This window comes from Marmota monax, unplaced genomic scaffold (assembly GCF_021218885.2).
Source record: "Marmota monax isolate L192 unplaced genomic scaffold, Marmota_monax_Labrador192_F-V1.1 WCK01_AAM20220418_F8-fsc00415, whole genome shotgun sequence".
In the NCBI taxonomy this organism is placed as follows: domain Eukaryota; kingdom Metazoa; phylum Chordata; class Mammalia; order Rodentia; family Sciuridae; genus Marmota; species Marmota monax.
This window is the reverse complement of record NW_026694342.1, coordinates 134,591-161,559: the sequence shown is the minus strand read 5'-3', so window position 1 is coordinate 161,559 and position 26,969 is coordinate 134,591. Positions and strand designations below refer to the sequence as shown.

At 44.9% G+C, this 26,969-nt stretch overlaps 1 protein-coding gene across 2 annotated transcripts in view; it reads right to left on the bottom strand.

Annotated features, from left to right (window-relative positions):
* Positions 1–12,008, bottom strand: part of Anxa6 (annexin A6) — a 51,524-nt gene extending 39,516 nt beyond the window's left edge. For both annotated transcript variants that reach the window (XM_046467700.2, XM_046467701.2), the window contains exons 1-2: positions 11,885–12,008; positions 1,562–1,605 (exon numbers count right to left, since the gene is read on the bottom strand). In XM_046467700.2, the coding sequence (XP_046323656.1) occupies positions 1,562–1,579 (18 nt within the window). In that variant the 5' untranslated portion in view covers positions 1,580–1,605; positions 11,885–12,008. The remainder of the gene's footprint in view (positions 1–1,561; positions 1,606–11,884) is intronic.
* Positions 12,009–26,969: the final 14,961 nt, after the last annotated feature.

The window sequence follows — 26,969 nt, the reverse complement described above, 5'->3', positions numbered from 1 at the left end:
TAGTTCTCTACAGGCCACTGTCCCCATCCTCTCTGCTTGCCCCAGAGCTCCCGTATTTCCCCATCAGAGCACTGTGCACGAGGTACTGACCCTCCATGGGAGGAGGGCCCCCTAAGGCCCTGCTACTCTGGGACTTGATTGCAGGGGTCTATTGGCCCCTGGTCCCTGACAATAAAAACAACGATCATCCAGGGACTGGGCCTGGCCCTAGAGCATTGGCCCAGAATTCCAAAGCTCCATGCCCCAGGTCCTGGTTCCTCTGGTCCACTTGGGTCATCTGGCACCCTTCAATGCAAATGCCCATCTGGTCTGACTGCAGATGGGAAATGGGGAAACGGCAAGAGCTCTGCTCTGGAATTTTGCCCATAACCACAAATACTCTCTCCTTGTGGTCAGAGGCCACCATGCAAAGTGTGTTCCTTAGGGACTGGCAGGGAGGCCACACTGGAGTTCTCCTGAGGGTGCTGGTCCTATGTCACATAACACTGCTCTACACAAGCTCTGGGTATCCTTCAGGCCCCAGTTCATAGGGTGGCAAGTCACGAACATAAGGGTGAAGTTCTTTGCACTGAGTTCATCCACCTTGTAAGGGGGAAATGAGCCCCAAGGAGAGTGAAGAACTCCTAGCTCCAAAGGGGCCATGACTCTAGAGGGACCCCAGGCCCGGGGAAGGCAGAGCTCCGTGTCCCTCAGTTTTATTCTCCCCCTCCAATGCCATCATCCCACTGACCACACCTCTTTCTGTAAGGCTGACCACCAGGGACCACTCTCAGGCCAACTTTGGCACAAGGTGACCCCTTGGGCTGACTATGAATAGACCCCAGTCTTAGCCACACAGGAGTTCAAGTTCCAACATGTCTCCTATTCTCCTCCCAGCAGCATGGGCAGACAGAATGAGAGAGTGAGCTTAGAGTCTTCCAAGCCAGGGAAATATAATCCTGACTGCGTGTGACAGGGAACATCCCCATCTCCAGGGCAGAGAGGACTTTATTGCTTCTTGGCTTGTTGAGTATCTGTCTCCTTTCTTGGGGAACCACTCTTGGGCCATGCAGTTCATGTGAAACCAACTCAACCTCCTGGTTCCAAGAGAGGGCATGTTACCCAGGCCAAGCCAGCAGGAACGAAACCCGAGTCTTCCCCTGGAAGCATGCGTTGGTTTCTCCTGGTCTACTAAAGCAGAGGAATGGAAACCTGGAGCTGCTGGTAACTAATGTGCCAGGCAAAGAAGGACCTACTCAAGAATAAAGCCAGCCAGAGGAAGCTCACTCACAGAGAAAGAATCCTGACTATCATCTGGGCCCCTGGATCTAGCCAGACTTGAAGTCCTGTGCTTCTTGATCATTTGGGCCAATGAGCATCCTTTTCTGCTTAGGATATTGTATATCATCACTGGTGACTTGCTTCTGAAGAGCTGTGACTTTTAACAGGACTTAAACACATTTCCTGATGGTTTTAGGCTGAAGGTTATCAGAGGGTCTCTGCAGGAGGTCTAATGACTCTAGGGGGATCCTAGGCCCAGGGAAGACAGGGCACAACCTTCAGGAGAGAAAGGTCCCCTTACCTGTGCTGGATTGGCCATGGTGTCAGGTTCTGCAGCAGAAACCACTGTGGAGAAGAAAAAGAGTTCGTGAGATTCCCCTGAATTCTGATCCTTTCCTTTCTTCACCCCCACCCTAATTTTCTTTCCAGCTGCCTCAAGCCCCTCCGGTTAAACCACATCCAAAGACCTGGTCTGGCTTAGTACCTTTTTTCAGATGACAATCCATACACTAGATGGTGTCCAGACAGTCACACCAGGGCGAGCCAAGAGGGCGGGCGGGCAGGACACTGACCCAGCAGCCTCCAGGCCCTGCAGAGCACTTGCCCAGACACTAACCCTCCTCACATCATCCTTCCAACCCACCCCTCTCGAGAGGAGGAAAGGAGGCTGGGGCACTGCAATGTGTGATCCGAGGTCAACCAGCTTAGAACTGAATCCGACCACTTCAGCTTCCAAGTCAGATCCCAGATTCCAGAGTCCAATGCTATCTGCAGCCTGTGTGGCCTTTCTCCAAGTCACCAAGAATGGCTTCAGAACCCAGGACTTCTGGTGTGCAGACGGGGGCAAGGGCTCCCATCCGCACCTCTCCTAGGTCTACCATTCATTACCACCTGTCCCGAGTTAGACCCTGCTCTAGGACTGCAGGTATAGGAGAGCTGAAATCCCTGCTTTCCTGGAGGTTGAGTCCTAACGGGGGAAGAGTGACGAATGCATACCTCAAGTGGTGGTAAGGACCACCAAAAAGACAAAGCTTGGCCAGGAGAGTGACAAAGGCGTGATCTCAAGTGGCTGCTCAGAGGGTGTCATGAAGCCACCACAGAGCTTGGTGTGGCTCAGGTGGCCGTAGGAAGGAGGTTGACAGGACTGGGGCAGGAGGCCAGTGCCTCAGGCCACTGTGAAGGCTGAAGTTTTGCTGGGGGAGTGGCAAATGCCTGTCATCTCAAAGACTTGGGAGGGAGAGGCAGGAGGATGGCAAGTTCAAGGCCAACCCGGGCAACTTTGCAAGACTCTGTCTCAAAAAAGGTGTGTGTGTTGGGGGGGGCGGGGGGGGGGGTGATTGTGCTGAGCTGGGGATTGGGGATGTAACTCAGTAGGGAAATACCCCAGTTTCACTTCCCAGTACAAAAAAAAAAAAAGTCTGATTTTTTTTTCCTCTGATCAATTTCCTCTGATGAGTGAAGGCCATTGCAGGGGATCTGAACAAGACACATGATCTCATGGAGAATGGATAAGGAGTAAGGGGTGGTGATGTCAGGAGCCAGGGTCTACAGTGAAGAAACAAGAGACACAGGTACATTACCTACAAATAAATGAAAAAGAGGATGTAACTGGTTTGGAAAGGGGAAGGGAAGTGGGCAGGTGCTGGGCTAATGAGAACTCTCAGCAGAAAGGCAAGAGATGAAAGCTAAGCAAACTTTTCAGGAAAAAAAGAGGAGAAATGAAGGAACTTTGCTTTCCGTAGTAAACAGGCCTGTGTGATCTCATCTCTTTCAACCATGTCTATGTATTGCTTTTTTTTTTAATATTTATTTTTTAGATTTATGTGGACACAGTATCTTTATTTTATTTTTATGTGGTGCTGAGTATTCCAGGGCCTCGAGCATGCTAGGCGAGCGTCTACCACTGAGCCACAACCCCAGCCCCTGTGTATTGTTTTTTAAAAGTAAAAATAACAAATTTACTCAGTAAGACCCACAAGGAACAGAATTGAAAGGGGTGGTGGAAACCAAGGAGACAGTCCAGATCAATGCTTTTTATTCCTCTACATATCCCTCAAACCTCAGAGGAAATCTTGTAGACCCCAGCCCCTGACCTTACTCTTTGGGGGACACTGGACATGGTGGGACAGAGTGGAAAGAATGTAGGTTTTAGAGTCAGAGCGACCTGGATTGGAATGTTTGTTTTGTCATCTGAAGCTATGTAACCAAGGTCTCACTGCTCTATTTCTGGGTTTATCTTAAGCACAAAACTGGGGCTTTCCCTTTTCTGCCTTTCAGGGTTGTTGGAGGATGAGACCAAAGTCATCTCCAGGGCAGCAGGGACAGCCATATTCTCAGTAGACGGTGGAATTCAATGTACTGGTGTGGGGTTGAGGACAGGAGCTTTGTTCATGTGTTCCCACTGCCTGATGAGCTCCCCAAACTGCAGCAAAGGACATTTATCAGATGGGGTTGGGAGTGAAGGGGACCTGCCTGCAAAGCCAGCTCAGCTGAGCTCAGCTCAGCTCTGCTCGCAAGGAAACCCTACTGTCGCCCTGGCAACCAGGGGCCTCTTGGTACAAATATGCAGCTTTTACCAGGAAATGGAAACTATATCCCCTCACAGTGTGTGTGTGTGTGCGCGTGTGTTTTGGGGACTGACATCCACCCCAGACTGGGCTGGCAGCCAGCTCTGGATTTCCCCAGGTCTGGGGCATGATGGGGTGGGGGTCAAAGGGTGAGGGAACCCCAAGTATAGCAGAGAATCTGACTAAATGAGGCCTCGGAAGTCGGTTGACAGGGGAGGGAGGGCTGAAGTCCATCACCTGCACATTGAAGTTGGCCTTGTTTGCTGGAAACTTTGGTATCTGGCTGCCGCCCAGGATCATCTGGAAGAAAGCCCCTTTCCAAGGAGGGGCCTCTAAGCCTTTGGGAAAATGGTCTCAGCTCTGAGAACAGTTTCTGTGGTGGCCTGTGTGAGTGCACGTCTCCTGCTACATGGAAAGGAAGCTTCTTCCAAAATTAGACATTTAGACTACAGTTCAAATGGCCAGTCTCCCTGTGGATCCCTCTAGGGGTTCAGAGAAGGTCCGAAACAGATGTGCCATTAACATTTACCCAGGATTTAAGAGAAGCTCTGATCCCTCTGGACCCTACTTCTCAAACTAGGCAAATTTTTATACCCAGTGTTCCATGATCTCAGCAGGGTGCTGAATGATCTGCTGCTCTAAGCCTCTGATTTCTGAGAGATACAGCATCTCAGGATGAAAAGTGACCTTTCAGAAACTAGACAGCAGCAGGCCACAGCAAGCCCCCACACAGCTGTTGACGCTGGCTTCAGTGGAACAAATGAAGATGCCAAAGGAAAAGACCCACACTCTGATTACTAGTCTGTCCCTATGTGACCTGGACAAGTAGGGCCGACTCTGGGCCTCAGTTTCTCCATCAATAAGATGGGAACAATATGGGGTTATAGCTCATCTGGTAGAGCCTAGCATGTGTGAGGCACTGGATTCGATCCTCATCACGACTTAAAAAAGATGGGAACAATATATAACACTTCCTCCCTCTTTCGGAAGATCCACAGTTGATATGCGGGGCGTTTATAGATTTCAACCAGGGATTTTCACAGCAGAGTACGGATCCTGGAAGGGTTGTCCCCCAGATCACAGGATTCCACCTCAGCCCCTCTCCAATTATGCAAGATTCATCACTTTGTTGAAATAGTTGTTCAAGCCTGGCAAACACAGTCTCTCTCTCCTCCCAGAAACTCTGAATCTTTTCTGATCTGTACACCCATAAAAACTCATCACAGCTGATCGCTCCAGAAATCCAGTCAGGGGTGGAGTCACCTGGGAGGCTTTGTGTTGTGTGGCCACCCACTGCCGTCACCACTGCCCAATCCTAGAGAGCTGGACAAGGGTAGGGTCTCTCCAAGTCATGCAAAAACATGGGCTTTGAGGCCCAGTTGTTCTCCAGTTTGGGATTCAGATAAGTTACTTCAACCGAACCTCAATTTCCACATTTGCAAAATGCATATAGAAACACCAACTTGTGATACGAAAAGCACTTAGCACAGTGACTGGCACAAAGTCAAGGATCAATAAATGATAACTTCTATTAAGACAAGCACAAACATTTTCAAAGACTGCAGCATCCTAGCATGGTAATAAATGCAGATTTTTGCAGTCAAGGTCTCCAAGTTCAAATCCTGACACTGCAAACTCCTAGATAAGGACCTTGGGCAAGTTATGTAACTTCTCTCTGCTTCAGTTTCTTCATCTCTGAGAAGACAATCCTATTTGGTTTTTATGGGGTACTGAAAGATGACGCATAAAGATCACTCAGCTTTCTGTGGGAGAGTAAAACACTCTACCCCCAAATGTCTGTCTGTCTCTTTTTCTCTGGCACTGGGGATTGAACCCAGGATGCTCTACCCCTGAGCTGCATTCCAACCCTTTTTATTTTGAAACAGGGTCTCGCTAACTTGCTGAAGCTGGTCTTGAACTTGTGATCTTCCTGCCTCCCTCTCCTGAGTCACTGGGATTATAGGTGTACGCCACCACACTGGGCTCCAAACATATTTTTTTGGAGTATTTTGAGTTAGTTATTCAAAGAAAGCAGACATAAGACAAGCTCTGCAAAGGTGTCCCTTTGTAAAGAGAAGTTGACATCTGTGTTAGTTAACAGCAGATGCAGCATAGGCAGTATCTAATATCCCCCTTTCTGTGTTGAAAAGATCTTTTCACAGGAAGATGAGATTGGGGGTTTGACACCTGGCCCAGACAGAGGAGCACAGGTAGCCTTACCTGGAAGACTGCATCTGCTTAACAAGGTCATTATTGCTCATAGTGACATTTTCCCCTCACAACCTTCCACTGCCTACTCCTCCTCCTTCCTTCTAGAAGCTCCAGCCCCCAACCCTTTGCTTAACTCTGTACAAGGTTCATCGATCTTGTCCCTTATTCACTCTCATGCTCTGTGCCTGGCTTCCACGCTGATGCACGTCTATAAATGTGCATTTTTCCCCTGTAAGTCTGTGTAATGTCAATTCATTTCATAGACTAAAATTTTCAAAACTAGCTGGACATGGTGGAGCACACCCAGCCACTCTGGAGGCTGTCGCAGGAGGACCACAAGTTCAAAACCAACTTTAGCCACTTAGTGAGGTCCTAAAACAATTTCTGAGACCCTGTCTTTAAATAAAATATATATAGTTTACAAAGGGCGGGGGCTGGCGATGTGCTCAGTGGTTAAATGCCCCTGGGTTCAATCACTGGTACCAAAAAAAAAAAAAATCAAAACTTTGGAGGGAAAAAGTGCATTTAAAACACCCCTACACCTCTGTGCCTCCTGGATGCCCAGGGGGCTATAATTTGAGCTGGTCACTCCTTTGCTCACCAGTCTCTCATGGTGCCCTGGGTTGCCAGTCTTCTTAGCTCAGCCTTCAAGCCCTTGTGGGATTCTTCCTGATGTATCTGCCTTCACCTCCCACCTCTTCACCCACCACACCCTCCCCTCTCCCTAAAGCAGAAGCACTCTGCACCAGTATTTTCTATCCAGACTTCTAGAACCTAGACCAGAGCTTCCCTATCTGGCTTCATTAATACAACCTGTGGACTTTTTCAAAATCTCCCAGAGATTGACTCAACTGCTCTGGGACAAGGCTTGGGCTTTGGTAATTTCTAAAAACTTTTCTAGGTGATTCTGATGTGCGGCCAAGGAGGTCAAGAACCACTGCTGCCTGCTAGATTTAAATGCCACAATTTCTAGAAAGCCAGGGGCAATCTCTCCCTCCTTAGAAACTCTGCAGTGTTCAGCAACTACCTGTATCTGACTGGCTTTGGTCGACCCTTATGAATTTATCACTCCTCCATTGTATGGAGGCTGCCTGCCTCCCAAGTATTCCAGGAAAAAATCCATAATTCAAAGGAAAATCCTCCAGGCTATCTGATTCTGGGCTTTCATTGTCTTTGGACTATTTAGAGATGGACTTCCCTCCCCCTCAAGTGGAAAAACCAGTTTTACCTCTAGTTGCATATTCTGTTCAATATAAAGGCATTTACAATTCTCTTTTGAGCAGGTTACCTGCCTGCTTTTATCACTGATTAATAAGGACAATAAAATTTTTAACTCAAGATCATTTTTCTATCTGGGTGAGTCATGATTTTACCCTTTTTTGAAAATTATTATATTTACTTTATATGCTTTTCTGTTAAGCTCCCCAGAGAGGTTAAATCTTGCCCTTGGCAAGCGGAGGTGGCTCTTTACAATTGTCAAGTGAAATGCCCGGAGTAGCTCTAAAAGCTTCCGTTAGTGATGTCTTTGAAAAGTCACAGGAAAAAATAAATAAAAATGAAATAGTCTAGATTAGTGGTTTTCAAACCATGCTTTACTCCTCAATTCTACAGCCAAAGGGAAAAGAACTTGAGAGATTAGGCAACTTGGCCAACTCCATAAGGAACATTACTGATTAACCCAGGACTCATTTTTTCAAAAAAATACTTATCAACAAACTAGGCTCACTGGTAGGAGTTGGGGGCAGAAGAGAAAACGAGACAGATGGGAATGCTGTCTCCACGGAACTGGCAGTCTAATATAGCAGTTTGCAAAATTTTTTGGATTCTATACACCACCAGTGACAAAAGAAAAAATAGCGTTTAGCATGATGAACAAAAATATACTTTAAAAATATGGTATTAAAAGTACATGTAATTGTGCGCTATATGTGTAATAAGGATTGTAATGCATTCCACTGTTGTGGTATATTTTAAAAAAATAATAAAATCAATTTTAAAAAAAGTACATTAAGAGTCTGACAGTCTCTTCCCGTATTCCAGAATATTATCTTTAGTGCATCCAGAGTGTGTTGGAAGGCCCTGGTTTTTATAAAATCTACCTTCTTCCCAGGTTGGGATTGTAGCTCAGTGATAGAACGCTTGCCTAGCATGGGTGAGGCGCTGGGTTCCATCCCAAGCAGCACACACACAAAATCTAGACCCTTCCCTTCCTCCTTTTCTGATGGTTCCCCCCCCCCCAATCTGCAGGAAGACACCAGGAGCAGCTTACTGCCCTCCAGGAGCCTCCACGGATGCATCGAGGGTAAATGCCATCCCTGGCCCTGGGCCTGGGCACACCCCCCCAGCTCCAGGCACTCAGGTTTCTTAGAGAGCAGTGTCTTTGCCCTCCTGACCCAGAACCATTGATTCTCAGCTTGACAAAGCCCGGGGAGATCATATGGCTTCCCCAGCATTGGAAATGGTGTGACCTGGGTTTGAATCCCAGCTCAGGTCACTTTTGTAAAGGGCAGCAAATGTAGTGTCTTTCAGGTTAGACTGAAGCCAGACTACCTGAGACTGAAGCTATGACACTATGTGTAACCACGCAGCCCAGGATAGGCATAACCTCTGTGCACCTGTCTCATGTGGAAAATGGGGGTAGAAACAGCCCCTACCTCAAGAGTTATGGTGGGGGTGAAAGAATTAAGGAGTACAGCACTTAGCAGTGCACTTGGCACATGGAAAGCACTAGAATAAAGAGTTTGTGATTGTTATTCCTTATTTTCCCCCTTTTGAGGGCTGGAGCGTCCACATCTGCAAAATGGGCATAAATAGTAACAGCACCTGACATATCAGCCAGGGCCTGGAGAATGGTAAGGGTTCAATTAATAATGGTTTATACCTTTTTATGGTTATTACTTAAGGAGAATAAAGATGGCATTTTACAAAATGAGGAACCTGAGGCCCAGGTCACCTGTCTTCTCAAGCACCACACCCTTCTCAGATTATAACAGCAACACTTGCTTCTGTTTAGAGCACTCTACAGTTTACAACGTACTTTCATATCTGCCACTCGTGAAGGTATCAGCCTCACCCTTCTTGTACATGAGGGACCTGAAGCTCAGAAAAAAAAAATCCATGAACAGTCATGGACAGTGATTCCTCTAGAGCCAGTCCCTGTGGAAAGGATACTGGGAATGCAGATGGGAATGTGGCTGGATTCTAAGCCAAGCCAGGAACTATATAAGCATAAAGATACCCCCACCCCCACACACTTCCTCTCCATTGGCAGTTGAGGTGTGTGTGTGGGGGGAGTGTGCTCAAGAATCAGTGTAGAGACCACATCCTGTGCTTTTTCCCCACCCAGTAAGTATCTTGGAGAGGCTGGGGGTGAGGCCAGAGACACCACGGGGCCTCCTCAAGATATACTAGAATGGTACAGCAAGAAGAACCACACAAACCCAACTCAATTTACCAGCTGGGTGCCCCCGGCACAGGTCTTTTCCCTCTACAGAGGAAGGAGCTAAAGCAGAGAGGGCAGTGGGTGTGCCCAGGACAGCTAGCTGGTTAGCCGCAGGACAGAGGCTGGGTGTGAGGCTAGAGCCTGGTATTCCAGGGTTCCCTCTGGGTGCTGCAGTGCAGATGTTCCAGATGCTGGCAGCCATCCAGCACTGCAGGGTCTCCCCACCCCCACCCATCCCAGGATCCATCTCAAAAGACCAGGCTCTGGACTCCTCAGGGCAGCCCTCTCCTCCGCACACTCAATCCACTTTCTGCCCCAGTAACAGCTGCAGCCCTTACCAGAAACCACAAATAATTGCTGTATCCCAGCGGATGGTGCCTTGGGAACAAAGGAAAGAAAGCAGAGGAAGATGGATGAGTGACTATCACAGCTGCAGAGGGGATGGAAGCTTTTGCCTCCCTCTCTGCCCAGCCCCACCCATTTCCCAGAATCTTACATCTTAGAATGGTTGAATGCTAGAACACCAGCCCTGGATCTCACAGCAGTCTAGTGGGCAACAAAAGCCCAGAGTCAAGGGGCTTCTCCAAGGATTCTAACACATCTGGAACTGTAAGCCAGCTTTCTACTAGCAGCAGGCCAGTGTCCTCTGCAGAGCTCTGGGCCTGCCAGATAGAAGGTCAAGGTCTATAGGGGCTAAAATGGCAGATACACCTAGAAAGGCTAAGCAGGCCAGGAAATCCTATCTGGGGTCAGTGATTTGATTTTTTTTTTTTTTGGTGTGTGTGCTTGGAATTCAACTCAGAGACACTTTACCACTGAGCTACATCTCCAGTCTTTTTTATTTTTTCATTTTGAAATAGGGTCTTTCCAAGTCTCTAAGGGTTTTGCTAAGTTGTTGAGGCTGGATTTGAACTTTTGAACCTCCTGCTTCAGCCACCTGAGTCACTGGGATTACAGACTTGTACTATTGCCACTGCAACCTACTGGAACTAGTGATTTTTTTTTTTTTTTTTTTAGTACCAGGAATTTAGCCCAGGGGTGCTTAACCACTGAGCCATATTCCCAGCTCCCCCTAGCATTTTTTTTTTAAGTAAAAGAAAATTTGAGACAGTGTTTCAGTGAGTTGCTGAAGTCCATGCTAAATTGCTGAGGCTACCCTCCAACTTGAGATCCTCCTGCCTCAGTCTCCCCAGCCTCTGGAATTTCAGGCATGTGCCATCCTGCCCAGAGGACTAGTGATTTTAAGGGTTTTTTTTTTTGGTCAAGGGGGCAAGGAGTAGTGGAGGGAAAGGACAGATTCTAGAGGGGAAACTGGAATTCTTCCACAAACCCGGGAGCCATATGCCCAAATTTGGAATTGTCAGGGAAGACCCACCAGAGTTTAGACAAAAGAAGGGGAGGGAGAAAGCAGACAAATCCTCCCAAAGAACTCCGTTCTGCTTCCTTTTCCCCTTCCAGGGCCTGTAAGAGTTGGCCCAGGCATCTCAAGCCTGTAATCAAGATTTCCAAACCTGTGAATGGGTCTTGGCAGCTGACAAATAAATCCATTTTTATAGCCATTGTTTCCTTTGAAAGGGGCTAGGTTTATCAGCCCTGAACTTGGGAGAAAGAAATGGAGGCTCAGAGAGGGATACCCACTGGCTCAAGGTCACTCTGCAAGCTGTGGTGGCCCTGGGATTTGGATTTGGGGTAATTTACTCCCCTGCCAGCATTCTAGGAGGCACCGGAAGCCTCCGAACTTTGGGAAGGCATAGAACTGTACTTAGGGGAAGCAGAAAGAAGGATGAGGAAACCACCACCGCACAAGAGCCTTTGGAGAGGCCTTCATAGGTAAGCAGGGGCCCAGAGTGGGTGGGAGTGGGGATCCACCAGAGCCCTGAAGTATGCACCAGCCCCCCCCCCCCAATGCCACACACAGGCCATTTTATAAGCAGCTCGAGGGGTCCACTCTTCATACTCTCAGTCTTTGGCCTCAGCCACATCCTTCCCTGAAAGTCCTTAGATCTGTCTCCAGCTGTCCCCAGCCCTGTGCCTTCAAAGTTCCCTCAAGCCCGCAAAAGGCCAGCAGGACCAGCAGCCCGCCCAGCCCCGGCGACCCCGGCCCTGGACCACACCCTCTGCAGAGCCGGGGCGCCCCTCCCCTCCCCCTCCCCCAGCAGGGGCGCCGTCCGCCGGCGCTTCTCCGCCTCCAGCCTTGGATTTGCTCCTGGGCTCCCGCAGACACACCCAGCCCGAGCCACTCTCGGGTTACCGCGCCCTCCTTCCCCCGGAGCCCAGCGGTTCCCCGCTGCCCGCGCCGCTACCCAGAACCAGCGGGGGGCTCCGATCAGTCCAGGACTGGGCTTTTGTCGCTTGTCCCTGCAGCCTTGAGCAGGACTCCCCTCTCCGACCTCAGCCCACTCACCGCACGGTGGAGGCTCCGGGTCGCCGGCGGACGGACAGACGCGCGGACGCGGAGCTCGCTGGGTCGGAGCCCGTTAGCTGAGCAGCAGCAGCCGCAGCGCGGGGATGGGCAGGGCGGACCGCGGGCGGCTCCTCGCGCGACACGTGGCGAGCGGAGGCCAATCGGGCTCCCCGGCCTCCTCTCCTCCGCCCCCCACCCCCACCCCCACCCCCGAGTTCAGTGGCTTTTGGAATCTTAGAATGTCTCCTGCTTGGGGTTGGGGGTGGTGCCCGCCTGGAGAACCTCGAACCTCAGTCAGTTCCCAGACCCCTGACCTGAGATCTAGAGAGGGGAGGGGGATTTGGTCAAGGTCACCCGGGCTAGAAGTCAGAGCTCCCGATTCCCAGTTCTGGACACTTTCCCCCAAATTTCGGCAACTCGCCAAAGCTTTGTTGAGAAACAGAAAATTGAGATTTGCCAGAATTGCGGCCCAGCACCTGAGCAGCCTGATCAGATCTCCTGTCTCAATGGCCCCATCCGGTCAATGGCGTTATCACTTTCCAAGGAAGGAGACCCCAGAGGAGGACAGCTTCTTAACCAAGGTCACACAGCTGTGGAGTCAGGGTTCAAACGTGGAGTTAGTGATTCCAGAGGGACGCTTATTTGTGCTTGTCTCTGGGAAGTGCAAGGGGGGCGGGTAGGTAGAAAAGGAGACCAAAAATTGTAATCCATTGAAAAACTAAGAACAAATTATTTGGGAATCCAGAAGGAACAGAGAATTATTACCTCCGCCCCAGAGGATTTGTAAAATCTCCTGGAGGAGGAAAGACGCCTGCAGTACAATTCCCCGCCCCCTCGGAAATTTTCCCTTAGAGGAAAGATTCCCAGCTTTAGCCCTGGGATGCTGGCTCAGCTGCGGAGACTCCTTAGGCAAGACACAACTTCAGTTTAGCTTCTTTAAAGCACTATCCTTGGAAATATGACCCTAGTCCAAAGACTCTAAGCCTTTCAATAAGGAGATCTGGTTGGAAAATATGTCCTTTCATTTTTCCATTCCCCCATTTTATTGAGCACTTGCTGCATGCCCGGCACTGAGCTAGGAGACCCAAGTGAGCATGTCTGAGGGGTCAAGCATGTCCGAGGGGTCGCTGACCTGACCTGGTGGAGCTTCTACTATCAGAAAAGTCAGAGGATTGCACTGTTACAGTGGAGTTCAGGGTGTTGTAAGAGTGTAACTATGAAAGGCTAGGATGGCCCACGGAAGGTGGATCCAGCCTAACCTAGGCCTCTGAATGAGAGGGTGACGTTAAGGTGCAACGAGAAAGAAGAATGAAAATTAGTGAGAAACAGAAATTAAAACAATCTCATGAGATCTGAAGCAGCTGGCTGGGCATGGTGGCACACACCTGTAATCCTAGCAACCTGGGAGACTAAGGAAGGAGGATCCTAAGCTTGAGGCCAGGCTCAGCAATTTAGTGAGACCCAGCCGCAATTGAAATAAATAAATAAATGGGAGGGGACTGGACCCCATGAGGATGGAGGTAAGATCTACTTAAACATCATAATAGTACAGTCGTGTATTGAGCATTTTCTATGGGCCAGGCATTACTGTGGGCATTTTACAGTGTCACATTTAATCATCACAGTCTCTTAATAAGTGTGTATTTAGCACCTACTATGCCCTATGCACTATTTTAGAACCTGGGGATTGAACCCAGGGGCACTTAACCACTGAGCCCACATCCCCAGCCCTGTTTTTGTATTTTATTTAGAGACAGGGTCTCACTGAGTTGCTTAGGGCCTTGCTAAATTGCTGATGCTGACTTTGAACTTTCGATCCTCCTGCCTCAGCCTCTGGAGCTGCTGGGATTACAGGTTTGCACCGTGCCCAGCTATTTTAGGAACTTTAATAATGAACAAAGATCTCTGCCCTTGGGGAGCCCAGCAGGGGGGAAGTAGACACACAATAAGTAAATACAACAATACAGTAATAGATGATATGGGCTGTGGACAAAAAGAAGGAAAGGCAGGTAAAGAGTCCAAAGGTGACAGGCGAAGTTGCAGTATTATGTAGGATATTAGGCAGAAGCTTTGATAAGAAAATGAGATTTAATATATGAAAAAATGTTCAACATCATTAGCAACTAAGGAAATGCAAATCAAAACTTACACCATCAGAAGGGCAGTGATCAAGAATACAAATAATAAAAGCTGGAGAAGATGTGGAGAAAAGATACTTTTACACTGCTGGTGGGATTGTAAATTAGTGTAACCACTACGGAAATCAGTATGGAGGTTCCTCAAAATACTGGGCATGGAACCACCACATGACCCAGCTATACCTTAACTCCTGCATATTTATCCTGAAGAATTAAAGACATCATACTATGGTGATCCATGCATACCCATGTCTATAGCAGCACAATTCACAACAGCCAAACTATGGAACCAGTCTAGCTGTCCATCAACAGGTGAATAAATAAGGGAAATGTGGTGTCTATACACAGTGAAGTTTTATTCAGCCATAAAGAAAAAATGAAATTATGTAATTTGCAAGAAAATGGATGGAACTAGAAACCATTATGTTAAGTGAAATAAGCCAGACTCAGACAAGGGTCTTATGTTTTCTCTCATATGTGGAAGCTAGAAAGGAAAAAGGAAAAGGTGGAGGAGGGATCTCATGAAAAATCAAAGGAAGTTCAGTAGAATAGTGGAAAGGAACTGGGGAGAGGGAGGAGAAAAGGGAAAGGGAAAATACTGGGGAACAATACTGGGCAAAAAAAATGTATGAATATGTGACAAGTCCTGCCATTATGTATAATTGTAATGCACCAATAAAAATTGTGGGGGGAAAAAGTGAGATCTGAACAAAGACATGGAGAAAATGAGGAACTGAGCAGATAGCCATGGAAAAGAATATTTCAGGCAAAGGAAACAGCTGGGTAATGCATCGAGCAGCAGCAAGGGGCCAATGTGGCTGGAGTGGAGACAGCGAGAGGCAGAGCAGCAGGAGAGTATCTATTTATTTACTTATTTTTTGGTGCTGAGGATGGAACCCAGGGCCTTGCATGTGCTAGGCAAATGCTCTACTACTGAGTTACATCTCCAGCCCTTTATGATTAACTTTTTGAGAAACCACCAAACTGTATTGTACAGTAACTGTACCATCTGATATTCCCTCCAGCATGTACAAGGGTTCCAGTTTCTCCACCTCCTTGCTAACATTTGTATTATTTGATTTTTATTTTTGCAGCACTGAGAATTGAACCCAGGGCCTCTGATATGCTAGGCAAGTGCTCTACCACTAGGTTATATCCCTAATCCAACACCTGTATTTTACTTCATTTTTAAAGTTGTTGTCCTAGTCATTAAAAAATAGTATTAATTGTGGTTTTAATTTTTTTTGTAGTTGTAGGTGACAGAATGCTTTTATTTATTTTAAATATATATAAAAAATATATATATTTAGTTGTAGTTGGAAACAATACTTTTAATTTTATTTATTGAATTTTATGTGATGCTGAGAATCAAACCCAGTGCCACACGCACACTAGGCAAGCGCTCTGCCACTGAGCTACAGCCCCAGTCCTAATTGTGGTTTTAATTTGCATTTACCTACTAATGACATGGAGCACCTTTTCATGTGCTTGTTGGCTATTTGTGTGTCAGTTTGGAGAAATGTTTATTTAAGTCCTTTGTCAATTTTTTGAAAGAGTTGTTTGTGTTTTTGTTGTTGAGTTGTGTGTGTGTGTGTGTGTGTGTGTGTGTATATATATATATATATATATATATATATATATATATATATATGATATGACATGCTTTTAAAAGGGCCACCAAAGACTTTTCTGTTGAGAATACTAAATACCACTGAGGGGCAAGGTAGGAAGGAGATTTTTTAGAAGGTTTACAGGTTGTCTAGGCAAGAGATGATGGTCACTTATCACTGCAGTATAGATGGAGGTGGTGGGAATGCTTAGAGATGATATATTTGAAGGTCCATTGAACATGATTACCTGGAGGACTGGGTGTGGAGATAAGCAAAAGAGGAGTCAAGAATGATTTCCTGGATCTTGATCTGGTCTTGGTGTGAGATGTTTCCCCAAAGCTCCCGTGTTAATGCTAGAAAGTTTGAAGGTAAAATGATTGGATGGTGAGAGCTGTAAGCTAATTAGTCCATCCTGGTTTGAATGGACTACCTGGGTGGTAACTGCAGGCAGGTGGGGCATGACTGGAGAAGGTAGGTCACTAGGGTGTACCCTGGAAGGGTTCCTCCTTGCGCTTCCCACCTTCCAGGCTGCCATGAACGGCGCTGCGCTCCTCCACCATGCCCTCCTCCACCGTGCCCTCTTCCACCGTGCCCTCCTCCACCGTGCCCTCTGCTGTAATGTTCTGCCTCACCTTGGGACCAGTGCAAAGGATTGGCCAACCATGGACTAAACCTCTAGAACCATGAGCCAAAATAAACCTTCCCCCCCCAAGCTGTTCTTGTCAGGTATTTTGGTCACAATGATGCAAAGCTGACTAACATAGCTAGAGTGGTATAGATGTAAGTGGTGGGAAGTGCTTGGAGATGATATATGAGAAGGTCAACTGAACATGATTTCCCAGAGGTCGGGATGTGAGATAAGAAGGAAAGGAGTCCAGAAAGATTTGCTGGATCCTGAGCCACTGGAAGGATGGAGTTACCATCATCTGAGATGACAAGGTTATAGGATGAGCAGTTTTGAAGGTAGAAGTGGGAAAGATCAGGAGTTCAGTTTTTGACCAGTTTAAGATTTCTGTTAGACATGAGGAGATGTCAAGTAGGCAGCTGGATAGATAAGTCTGGAGTTTAGGAAATGAGATCCTCGTGGGAGAAGAGAACTAAGAACCAAATCTGAGACACTCTTTCATTAAGAGCTGGGGCGGAGGGAAGGGTTCATCAAAGGTGAGTGGGAAAGAGTGAGATGGGAGGAAACCACTTCAAGAGAGCATTGAAGGCAAATGAAAAAATGTTCTTGAAGGATGAGGGTATGGTAGTTATATCAGTGCTGCCTTAAGGTCAAGCAGGACAAGACCCAAGAGTCCATCATTGGATTTAGCAGTGAGAAGGTCGATATTTCTCTTGCTGTGAAGAGTGAGTGGTGAAATGCTGGGGGCAAAGGCTGAATAGGAACTGATTTAATATAACAAGAATAAACTACTTATTTCAGGAGCTTTGCTGCAAAGGCTAGCAAGAAAAAGGAACAATGGGAATTGGTGTCAAGAGAAGGCTTTTCTTTCTTTCTTTCTTTCTTTTTTAAGATTGAAGACAGCACATTTGTATGTTAATTGGAATGTTCAGATAGAGGGTAGAAAATTGAAAAGGGAGAATTACTGGAACAATATTTAGAGAGAGAATGGAATCTATTGTAACTGAAGGGGTTATTATTATTATTATTATTATTATTAACAGTGCTGGGGATCAAACTGAGGGCTTTATGCATGCTAGGCAAGCCCTCTACCACTGAGCTACACCCTCAGCCCATATCATTGTTCCTTTTTATTTGTTTGTTGTACTGGAAATTGAATCCTGGGGCACTCTACCATTGAGCTATATCCCCAGTACACTTTTATTTTTCATCTTGAGACAGGGTCTCACTAAGTTGCTGAGAGTATTGTTAAGTTGCTCAGGCTGATCTTGAACTTGGGATCCTCCTGCCTGGGCCTCCCAAGTTACTGGGATTAAAGCCACCATGCCCAGCTGTATCAGTATTTTTAATTTGCTGTAAAAATAAGTGAAGTTCAAAGGAATTATCACCTTTGTGCAAATTCAGTCCAAGTGACTGAGTCAGAGTTAAAAATCAGGTTCCCACTGAGCATGGTGGTGCATGCCTGTAATCTCAGTGATTCAGGAGGCTGAGGCAGGCAGTTTGCAAGTTCAAAGCCAGCCTCAGGAACTTAGCAAGTCCCTAAGCAATTTGATGAGACCCTGTCTCTAAATAAAACACAAAAAGGGTTGGGGATATTAGTTAGTGGTTAAGCACTCTGTGTTCAATCCCCAGTAGCACCCCCCCCCAAAAAAAAATTCAGGTTTTCTTGACTGTAACTTTCTGAGCTTCAACAGCAAGTAGAAATGTAGTTACTGCTCATTCTCTTTGAGCTGATTATCTCACTTCTAGGAATCAGTCCCAAGAAAATAATTTGAAATACAGAGGCAGCTTGAAGCCCAACACTGTGTTTTATGTGCAAAAAACAAATAAAAAACCCTATATTGAGGAATAGCACACAGCCTCACCTGCTAATGGAAACAAACCCTGGAAGGAAGCAAACATAAAGGTGACTTCATCTTTTGGGCACTCTTCCAGGCCCTTCCCTCCTCACATTGGCCCATCCAAAGGTGTCTGTGTGGGAGACAGCATGATACTGTGATTCAGACCTGAACAGTGGATTAAGATTCCAGACCTCCTTACCTCCCTTCTCTGGGTCTTGATTTAAACTCTGGTTATAGGAAGAGAAAATTCAAGATCTCCAGGCTGCCCCCCAGGGGAACTGGAATGGTCAGATACTGCCACCTGCTGGCATGTTCCAGCTCTGCCTGGCCTGGGTCAAGGAGAGGTATGCAGCGTTGCCTTCCCAGAGAGTAGTCGCACTTTAAGCTTACTGCCAGGAATACTGCTGTAATGACAACCACTCTTCCTCCACAGTAATGCTCCTAAGGCCTCTCTCAGTGCCTGGCATTCCTCCACTAGAATTAAGGATGGCTTCTCTCCATAGGAGAGGAAATAAGGAGTTTCTAACCACTTGGCATGAAACAGGTTATTTTCTGCTAGGGAGTTTCAGCAATATGAGGACATCTGATTTGGGCAGAAAGGTACTTCAGAGAGAGAAGCAGTGAGCATATCGAAGACAGGCTTAAAAACAGAGTAGGGGTCAGGGGTGGAGCTCAGTGGTAAAGGACGTGCTTAGCATGTACAACATCATGGTTTCATGGGCTGGGGTTGTGACTCAGTGGTAGAGCACTTGCCTAGCATGTGTGAGGCACTGGGTTCAATCCTTAGCACCACATAAAAATAAATAAACAAAATAAAGGCATTGTGTCCATCTACTAGGAAAAAAAAGTGTGTGTGTTTAAAAATCAAAAGGTTAAAAAACAAACAAACAAACAAACAAAAAAACAAACCCAAATCCTGGTTTCAATCCCTAGCATCTCCTGCCCACTCAAAACCCACAGATCACTTTCTCATTATTTTTGTTTTTCTTACAGCAAAAATAATAGTTGTTCATTAAAGATAATCGAGAGATTAAAAAAGCCATAATCTTACCATCCAAAGATAGCCTACATTAACATTATTCTAATACATCATTCTTTCATTATATAACACCAGCAACAATAATATTTATAGAGAACTTATATGGAACACTTATACTTGTGTTTCTTTGCTTTTTTTTTGGTGCTGGGGTGGAAACCATGGTTTTGCACATGCTAAACACATGACACCCTGTCACTGAGCCATACCCTCAACCCAACATATACTTTATTTGCAATAAATGGAAACTTATTGCAACTATTATTTTATCAAAACTTAATTTATTATGAATATCTTTCTATGCAATTAAATATTCTTAAGTCATTTTAAAATAACTTCATCATCAAATTCATTACATGACAATAGTATAATTTGCTTATCTAATTACCTATTGTTCGACATTTAGGTTGTTTCTAATCTTTACAGCAGAGCATTGATTGTTTTCTAAAACTTAAACTCCAGATTAAATAGTGATGCAGATTTTTAAAATTTTTGATAAATATTATAAACTTGCTTTCCGTTGAGAGATCAATTCATGCTTTTAATTGTTATGTAGATGAGAAACTCTTACTGGCTGCCAAGTCAAGGGACCTGTTTGGATTCCAGTTGGCTGAATTTAGTTGCCTACAAAAGAAAACAAACAAATGATGGAAAAAGTTGGGGCTGGGGATGTGGCTCAAGCCATTGCGGGCTCGCCTGGCATGCGCTGAGCGCTGGGTTCCATCCTCAGCACCACATAAAAATAAAATAAAAGATGTTGTGTCCACCGAAAACTTAAAAATAAATATTAAAAAAAATTCTCTCTCTCTCTAAAAAAATGGTATTTATTTGCACTTTTGGCCAGAACAGGGGAGAACAGCTGAATTATGTCCACCAGTGCTTTATAAGCAGTTATTTTATAGAAACAAAACCCAGGAAATTACAAAGGTAGATTTAGCTTGGCTGTACCAGTCAGAAATGTCTCAGTTTCAGTTTCCTTCAAGTCCACTTGGGCCAGGGCTTAGCTTCTCAATTTCCATTCTCAGCAGGAGGAAACGCAGGGTGCAGAAAACCAATGATCAGGAAATTGCTTTTAATGTTAAAGGGGCTCTGTTTCAAAACTGTTGAATCTTAGAATCTACCTATGTAGGTCATGCAATACTTTAAAAAGGGGACATATTCTGAGAAATGTGCCTTTGGTGATCTCGACATGTGTGAACAGCATAGAGTGTATTTCCATAAACCTAGATGGGATAGCCTGCTACATACCTAGGCTGTGTGGAATATAGCCTATTGCTCCCAGGCTACAAAGTTGTAGGGTATGTTATTGTGCCAAATACAAAGGCAGTTGAATCACATTAGTATTTAGGCATCTAAACATAGAAAAGGTACAGTAGGGCTGGGGATGTGGCTCTAGTGGTAGCGTGCCGCCCGGGTTCGATCCTCAGCACCACATACAAACAAAGATGTTGTGTCTGCCGAAAACTAAAAAATAAATATCAAAAAATTCTCTCTCTCTCTCCTCTCTCTCTCCCTCTCTCACTCTCTCTTTAAAAAAAAAAAAAGAAAAGGTACAGTAAACATATGGTAATAAAAATAAATGGTATGCGTATATATGATATCTACCATGAATGGAGCTTGCAGAATCAGAAGTGCTGTGGGCGAGTCAGTGAGGGATTAGAGAGAGAATGTGAAGACTTAGGACATTACTGTCCAGGCTGGGGATTTTATAAACACTCTCTATATAGGCTACCTTAAATTTATAAAATTATTTTCTTTCTTTAATAATAAAATCATCTTAAATATAAGGTCAAGTCAATCTAAAAAATTAGAAAAGTTACAGTAAGATGTATACTTTTAGGAAATTGTAACATTTATTGCTTTTTAAAACTCTTTGATTCTTTTTTAATAACACAGCTTAAGACACAAACATGTACAATGGTATAAAAATGTTTTTCGCGTTTTTTTTCTATTATTAATTTAAAAAATTTTTTTAAAACAGTGGCTCTGGAGGCTAAGGCAGGGGTATCTCAAGTTCAGAGCTAGCCTCAGCAATTTAGCAAGGCTCTAAGCAACTTAGTGAGACTCTGTATCAAAACAAAAAAAATAAAAAGGGTGGAGGATGTGTGACTCAGTGGTTAAATGCCCCTGGGTTCAATCCCCAATCCAAATTAAAAAAAAAAAATTTTTTTTTAAATGTTTTTGTTGGGCTGGGGTCATGGCTCAGAGGTAGAGTGCTTGCCTAGCATGCCTGAGGTACTAGGTTCGATCCTCAGCACCACATAAATATAAAATAAAGATATTGTGTCCACCTATAACTAAAAAATAAATATTTAAAAAACTGTTTTTGTTAAAAACTAGGACACAGACACACACACACACACACACACACACACACACATTAGCCGAGGCCTACATAGGGTCAAGAACTCTTTTATCCCCTCATTTTGTCCCACTGGAAGGTCTTCTGGGGCAGTATTGTTACCGCTGTTGACCGGTGACGAGTCCTTGCTTCCCCAATGTTGAAGAATAACACCAGAGAAGCACGCCGAGGCAAGGTCAGAGTGGAAAATTAGAAGTTTATTAAAGGACAGCAGAAAAAAGGAGGAAGAAGGGAACCCAAGAGGTGGAATCCGTTGAAGGGCGAATGTGTTCCCCTAGTTTTTGGTGGTGGAATGTAGGTGGGAAGGGTTGGGACACAGGTGGGCCAAAGAAGTAATCTGGGCATTTCCGAGTCAAGTTTGCTGTTCATTAACATTTCTTTGGGATGGGCTGTCTTCAAATCTGTTGGGGCTGTTTCCTGGGCTTCATTAACATTCCGAGAGTTGCTCAGCTTTTCCAGAAATTCATTCTCAACATGGCCTCCATTTTAGATTTCACTCGATATTAGACCCGATTTACCTAACTACACTGACTACCTAATTTTAAGTCTGGCTTCAGTATCATGCATGGAACTGTGCTAACAAGGCATCCTTCTGGAACATTCCTGAAGGACCTGCCCTAGGGTCATCTTCAATAGGTTTACTCTTTGCAGAAGTATGTTCGTGGTGATTTGCTTGGTTTGTTCATTTTCTCATCATAGATTTGCCTATCAGCACTTAATGTTCCATGAGCATTCCTCTCCAACCTTTCAGTGTTGGGGTCCTTGTTTCCCAACTTATTGAGGAGCTTGTTGAGGTCTGTAAAAAGCTTCTGCCAAACCCTTCACTGTGGATTTTCTTGAAGGTTCTCTTTCTTTTGCAGTTTCCTTTTCTCTTGCCTCTTCTTTAGCTATGCATTGTTGTGTTGTAGTTTTAACAACTCCGCACTGGCTAGTTCCTCGGGAAACACCTCTAGGAGTTCCCGATGTCGTCTCGGCATCCACACCCAGGTTAAAGTTGTTTGCCATCTCCACCACAGCCTTGTGGATCTTTGCAACATATTCATCCTTGACAAACTCTCTGATATCATCAACAAACCTCTGGGGAGTCCTCTTCCAGATGCCATTCGTATGCTCCTCAGTGACATCACCCCAAGCCCAAGTGAGATTCTTGATGCAGTCATAGATGTTGCAATCCTTCCAGAATTGCATGAGTGAGTTCTCAGTATCTTCCTCAGTTGCAGCAATAGCCTGGGCAAAGGTCCTCCTCAGGTATTAGGTCTTAAAAGTGGCTATAACTACTTGATCCATTGTTTGGATCAAAGAGATGGTGTTTGAGTTGGGTTTTGTGGTGCATGCCCCGTGGCAGGAGGACTGCAAGTTCAAGGCCAGTCTTGGAAACTTAGGGAGACCTTGTCTTAAATAAAAAAGAAAAAAGGGTTGGGGATGTAGCTCAGTAGCAAAGCACCCTGGTTCCTGCATGCCTTCTGCGTGCCACCTGATAGCAAGTGCTTATTGATATGCTTTGTGTCCCTGGGGTTCTCACTACCCTTGATCACTAAGGGTTTCAGTATGGAGCCTGCAACATTGCCCCCAGGCAAGACTTATCCTGTTACCAAAAGCCTTGGAATCTGGCATGAACCTGGTCTTCTTGTGGATCAAAGTCTATATCCAGAAGAGGGAGGTTCCATTCATTAGGTCTGTTCTGGAAGGCAACTTGCTTCTACTCTCAGCTTATCTAGGGGTTTCCAAAGTTCTTCAGGTGCCTTTACACTCTCACCTTCACATTGTGTAATGAGCAACGATTCTTGAATTGTTGAAACTGCCCAGAGCTAGAAGTCAATTCAACATCTGCAGTTGCGACCAGCCTTTTTTCAACAGGGTTTTTGTGTTGACCCCCAACTCTCCTGGTGCTGAGAGGTGTTTCTCTGTCTTTCATATGGGTCACTGGAAGTCTCTTTTTGTCTTTTTGAATTTTTGGCACTTCTCAAATTTTTGTTCATCTTGTCGCCTCCAATGAAGCAGATCCCTTCATAGCTTCTGCCACTTTGTTCTTGTTCTTCGGGTTTGTAGCTGTGTTGGAACAGGACATGCTTGGCTGAACAGCAATGACACTGGCTGTTTATTCATATATGAACACAGGCAAGTTATGTCTGATTCATTCTACTGTGTTTCCTATTCCCATCCTTCCTCCCTTCCCTTTATTCCCCTTTGTCTAATCCAGTGAACTTCTATTCTTTTCTCCCCACCCTGCTTATTGTGAGTCAGCATCCGCATATCAGAGAGGACATTCAGCCTTTGTTTTTTTTTGGATTGGCTTATTTCACTTAGCAGGATAGTCTCCACTTCTAGGCATTTACTGGCAAATGTCATAATTTCATTCTTCTTTATGGCTGAGTATTATTCCATTGTGTATATATACCACGTTTTCGTTTTCTTTATCCATTCATCTGTGGAAGGATACCTAGGTTGGTTCTAAAGCTTAACTGTTGTGAACTGAGCTGCTATAAACATTGATGTGGCTACATCACTGTAGTATGCTGATTTTAAGTTCTTTGGGCTTAATCACTTTTAAATTTGTTTCCATCTGGCCGCTTACTAGCAACACTATGAATTTTGTACACATAGGGGTCATAATGAACAAAACAATACAAGTTTAAATCAAGTAAAATAGGGCTGGGATTGTGGCTCAGCTGTAGAGTGCTTGCCTAGCAGGGCGAGACCCAGGTTTGATCCTCTGCACCACATAAAAATAAAGGCATTGGGTTGTGTCCATCTACACCAAAATAAATAAATAAATAAATATTTAAATCAAGCAAAATAGAAAAATGATACAATATAGAGATATTGGCAAATCCAAGATGAGCCTGCTCTGGTATAACATAGCATATGGTTTTTCAGTAAATTTTTCTTTTCTTTCTTTCTTTCTTTCTTCTCTCTCTTTTTCTTTCTCTTTCTCTCTCTTCTTTCTTTCTCCCTTCTCTTTTTCTTTCTCTCTTTCTCTCTCTCTCTCTCTCTCCCCTCCTCCCTCCTTCCTTCCTTCCTTCCTTCCTTTGGATTGAACTCAGGAGCACTCAACCACTGAGGCACATCCGTAGCCCTATTTTGTATTTTATTTAGAGACAGGGTCTCACTGACTTGCTTAGCGTCTTGCTTCTGCTGAGGCTGGCTTTGAATTATACCAATCCTCCTGCCTCAGCCTCCATAACTGCTGGGATTACAGGCATGGGCCACCATGCCTGGCTTTTTTTTTTTTTTTAATAAGTAGAAAGAATACACTGTAAAACAATGATAAGAAAGTATAGCAAATATATAAACCAATAAAATAATCTTTTATTGTCATTATAGAGCATTACAAACTGTATTCAATTGTATATGCTATGCTTTTAGATGACTGGTGAAACAGTAGATTTGTGTACACCCGCACCACCAACAGATGTGTGGGGAATGCTTTGCACCATGAGGTTATAATAACTACGACATCACTAGGTGATAAGAATTTGTCAGCCCTATTAAAATTTTATGTGAGGGGCTGGGGATGTGGCTCAATGGTAGCACGCTCGCCTGGCATGTGTGTGGCCCGGGATTGATCCTTAGCACCACATACAAACAAAGATGTTGTGTCCGCTGAAAGCTAAAAAATAAATATTAAAAAAAAATTCTCTCTCTCTCTCTAAAAAAAAAAAAATTATGCGACCACAATTGCATACACCCTCTGCTGTTAACTAAACCTTTGCTATTCTTAAGTTAGGAAACGTGTTTGTGTCTATTATCTCTTCACAATTGAGGTGGATAGGACCGGCTCAATAGTCCTATCTAAAAGATATGAATCAGATCCCCAGGAAACTCTAGAACTTACCCTGGATAACACAACTATTTTTTAAATTTTTAAAAATTTTTATTTATTTATTTTTTTTAGTTGTAGATGGACGCAATGCCTTTTTTAAAATTTATTTTTATGTGGTGCCAGGTGCCGCAGTCTGGCTGGGCACAAAATAACAGAGCCGCCACAAGGCACTTGTAGGTTCAAACAGGAACTACTTTATTGCCCGAACTCCACTGGCACTCCCCGCGCACTCCTGGGGAACTCTCACAGCTCTCCACCAGGCTCCGACGGAACTCCACCAACTCCACCGGAACCCCGGGAAAACTCAACCGGAACTCAAAGTAGCGGGGCCGGAGGCAGCAGGAGCCGCCCTATTGCGGGACAGCAGGGGTCCATATACAATTGAATACACAGCCTGTTTCAATCCAGCATCATCCAGTCACAGCAATTATACACAGCTTAACTTAATTAGCATCATCTTAATGGCTCACTGGCGGCACCTCTCAACCACTCCTTCAGGCGCCATCCCGACTCCGCTGTGGCTCTCAACAGCCAGGGATCGAACCCAGTGCCTCACTCACTCTTGCTAGGCAAGCGCTCTACCACTGAGCCACAACCCTGGCCCCAACACAACTGTTGAATGCCTGAATTCTCTAATGTGCAAGACTCTTTCTTTGATCCCATACTGTTTCTTGGGTACTATAAACAAACTCACTTCTTTTGATTTAACAGAACTTGGGTCTTCAGAAGCCTTCTTTGAACTGGGGAGGGTCAGGCTGAATTCCAGTTCCAGAGTTTACTGTCACCTCCAAGAGGAAATGTCTAGAAAGGTAAAGCTCACTGTGAGAAGGGTAGGCCTGAAAGTAGCTGTAATTAGAATAGGGCAGCACAGTGCTTTAAAGCACAGTCTTTAAATTAAAAAGCAAATAAACAAAAAAGCCCTGGGATCTAGTTCTACTACATTCTAGCCGAGTGACCACGAACCATTTATTTATTTTTTGTCCGAGTTTTTGTTGTCTCAGTTATAATACATGGGCCATACAAAAAGTATTTATGTCCCAAGATTGTTGGAATTTACTGATACAATGAATTCCAACTCATTTAGCAGCAACTACCACATAGTCATGAAAATAAGTATAAGCATTGCTATTTCTGTTCACTAAATGGCTAGAGGCCTGGTCTATTAATAATAAGAGGTGGGAGTTAGTTCTGGCTGGGTGACCTTCCACTTTAGCGTTGTTTTTATCTGTACTATAAATAGGAGAGAGGGCAATGGGAACTAATCACCTTCTGATTCCTTGCATTGTCATATGTAAAGACGCAGGTGTTCAACATTCCAAGATTCCATTGACTTCTTGAAGTTCTGTTTATTTCAAGTCTCTATGAGATTCAGATTCTGACTCTGAGATCCTCTTTCTTGGATTCCAAGATGCCAAGACTCACCCAAAATCCTGTTGAAATATTCTGTTTGCATAAGACATTCACTCTGCATGGAATCAAAGTTCTTCCAAGCCTGGGTGGGAGCAGCCTGCCTCACTAGCTCTTGAAGTGGGTTTCTTCTTAAATAGCAAGGATTAGAAAGGAATTCCTTTCTAATCCATCCTCCAACACATTTTACACACTCCTTCTCATTGTTTTTCTCTTCTAATTCTTTTTTTTTTTTTTAATTAT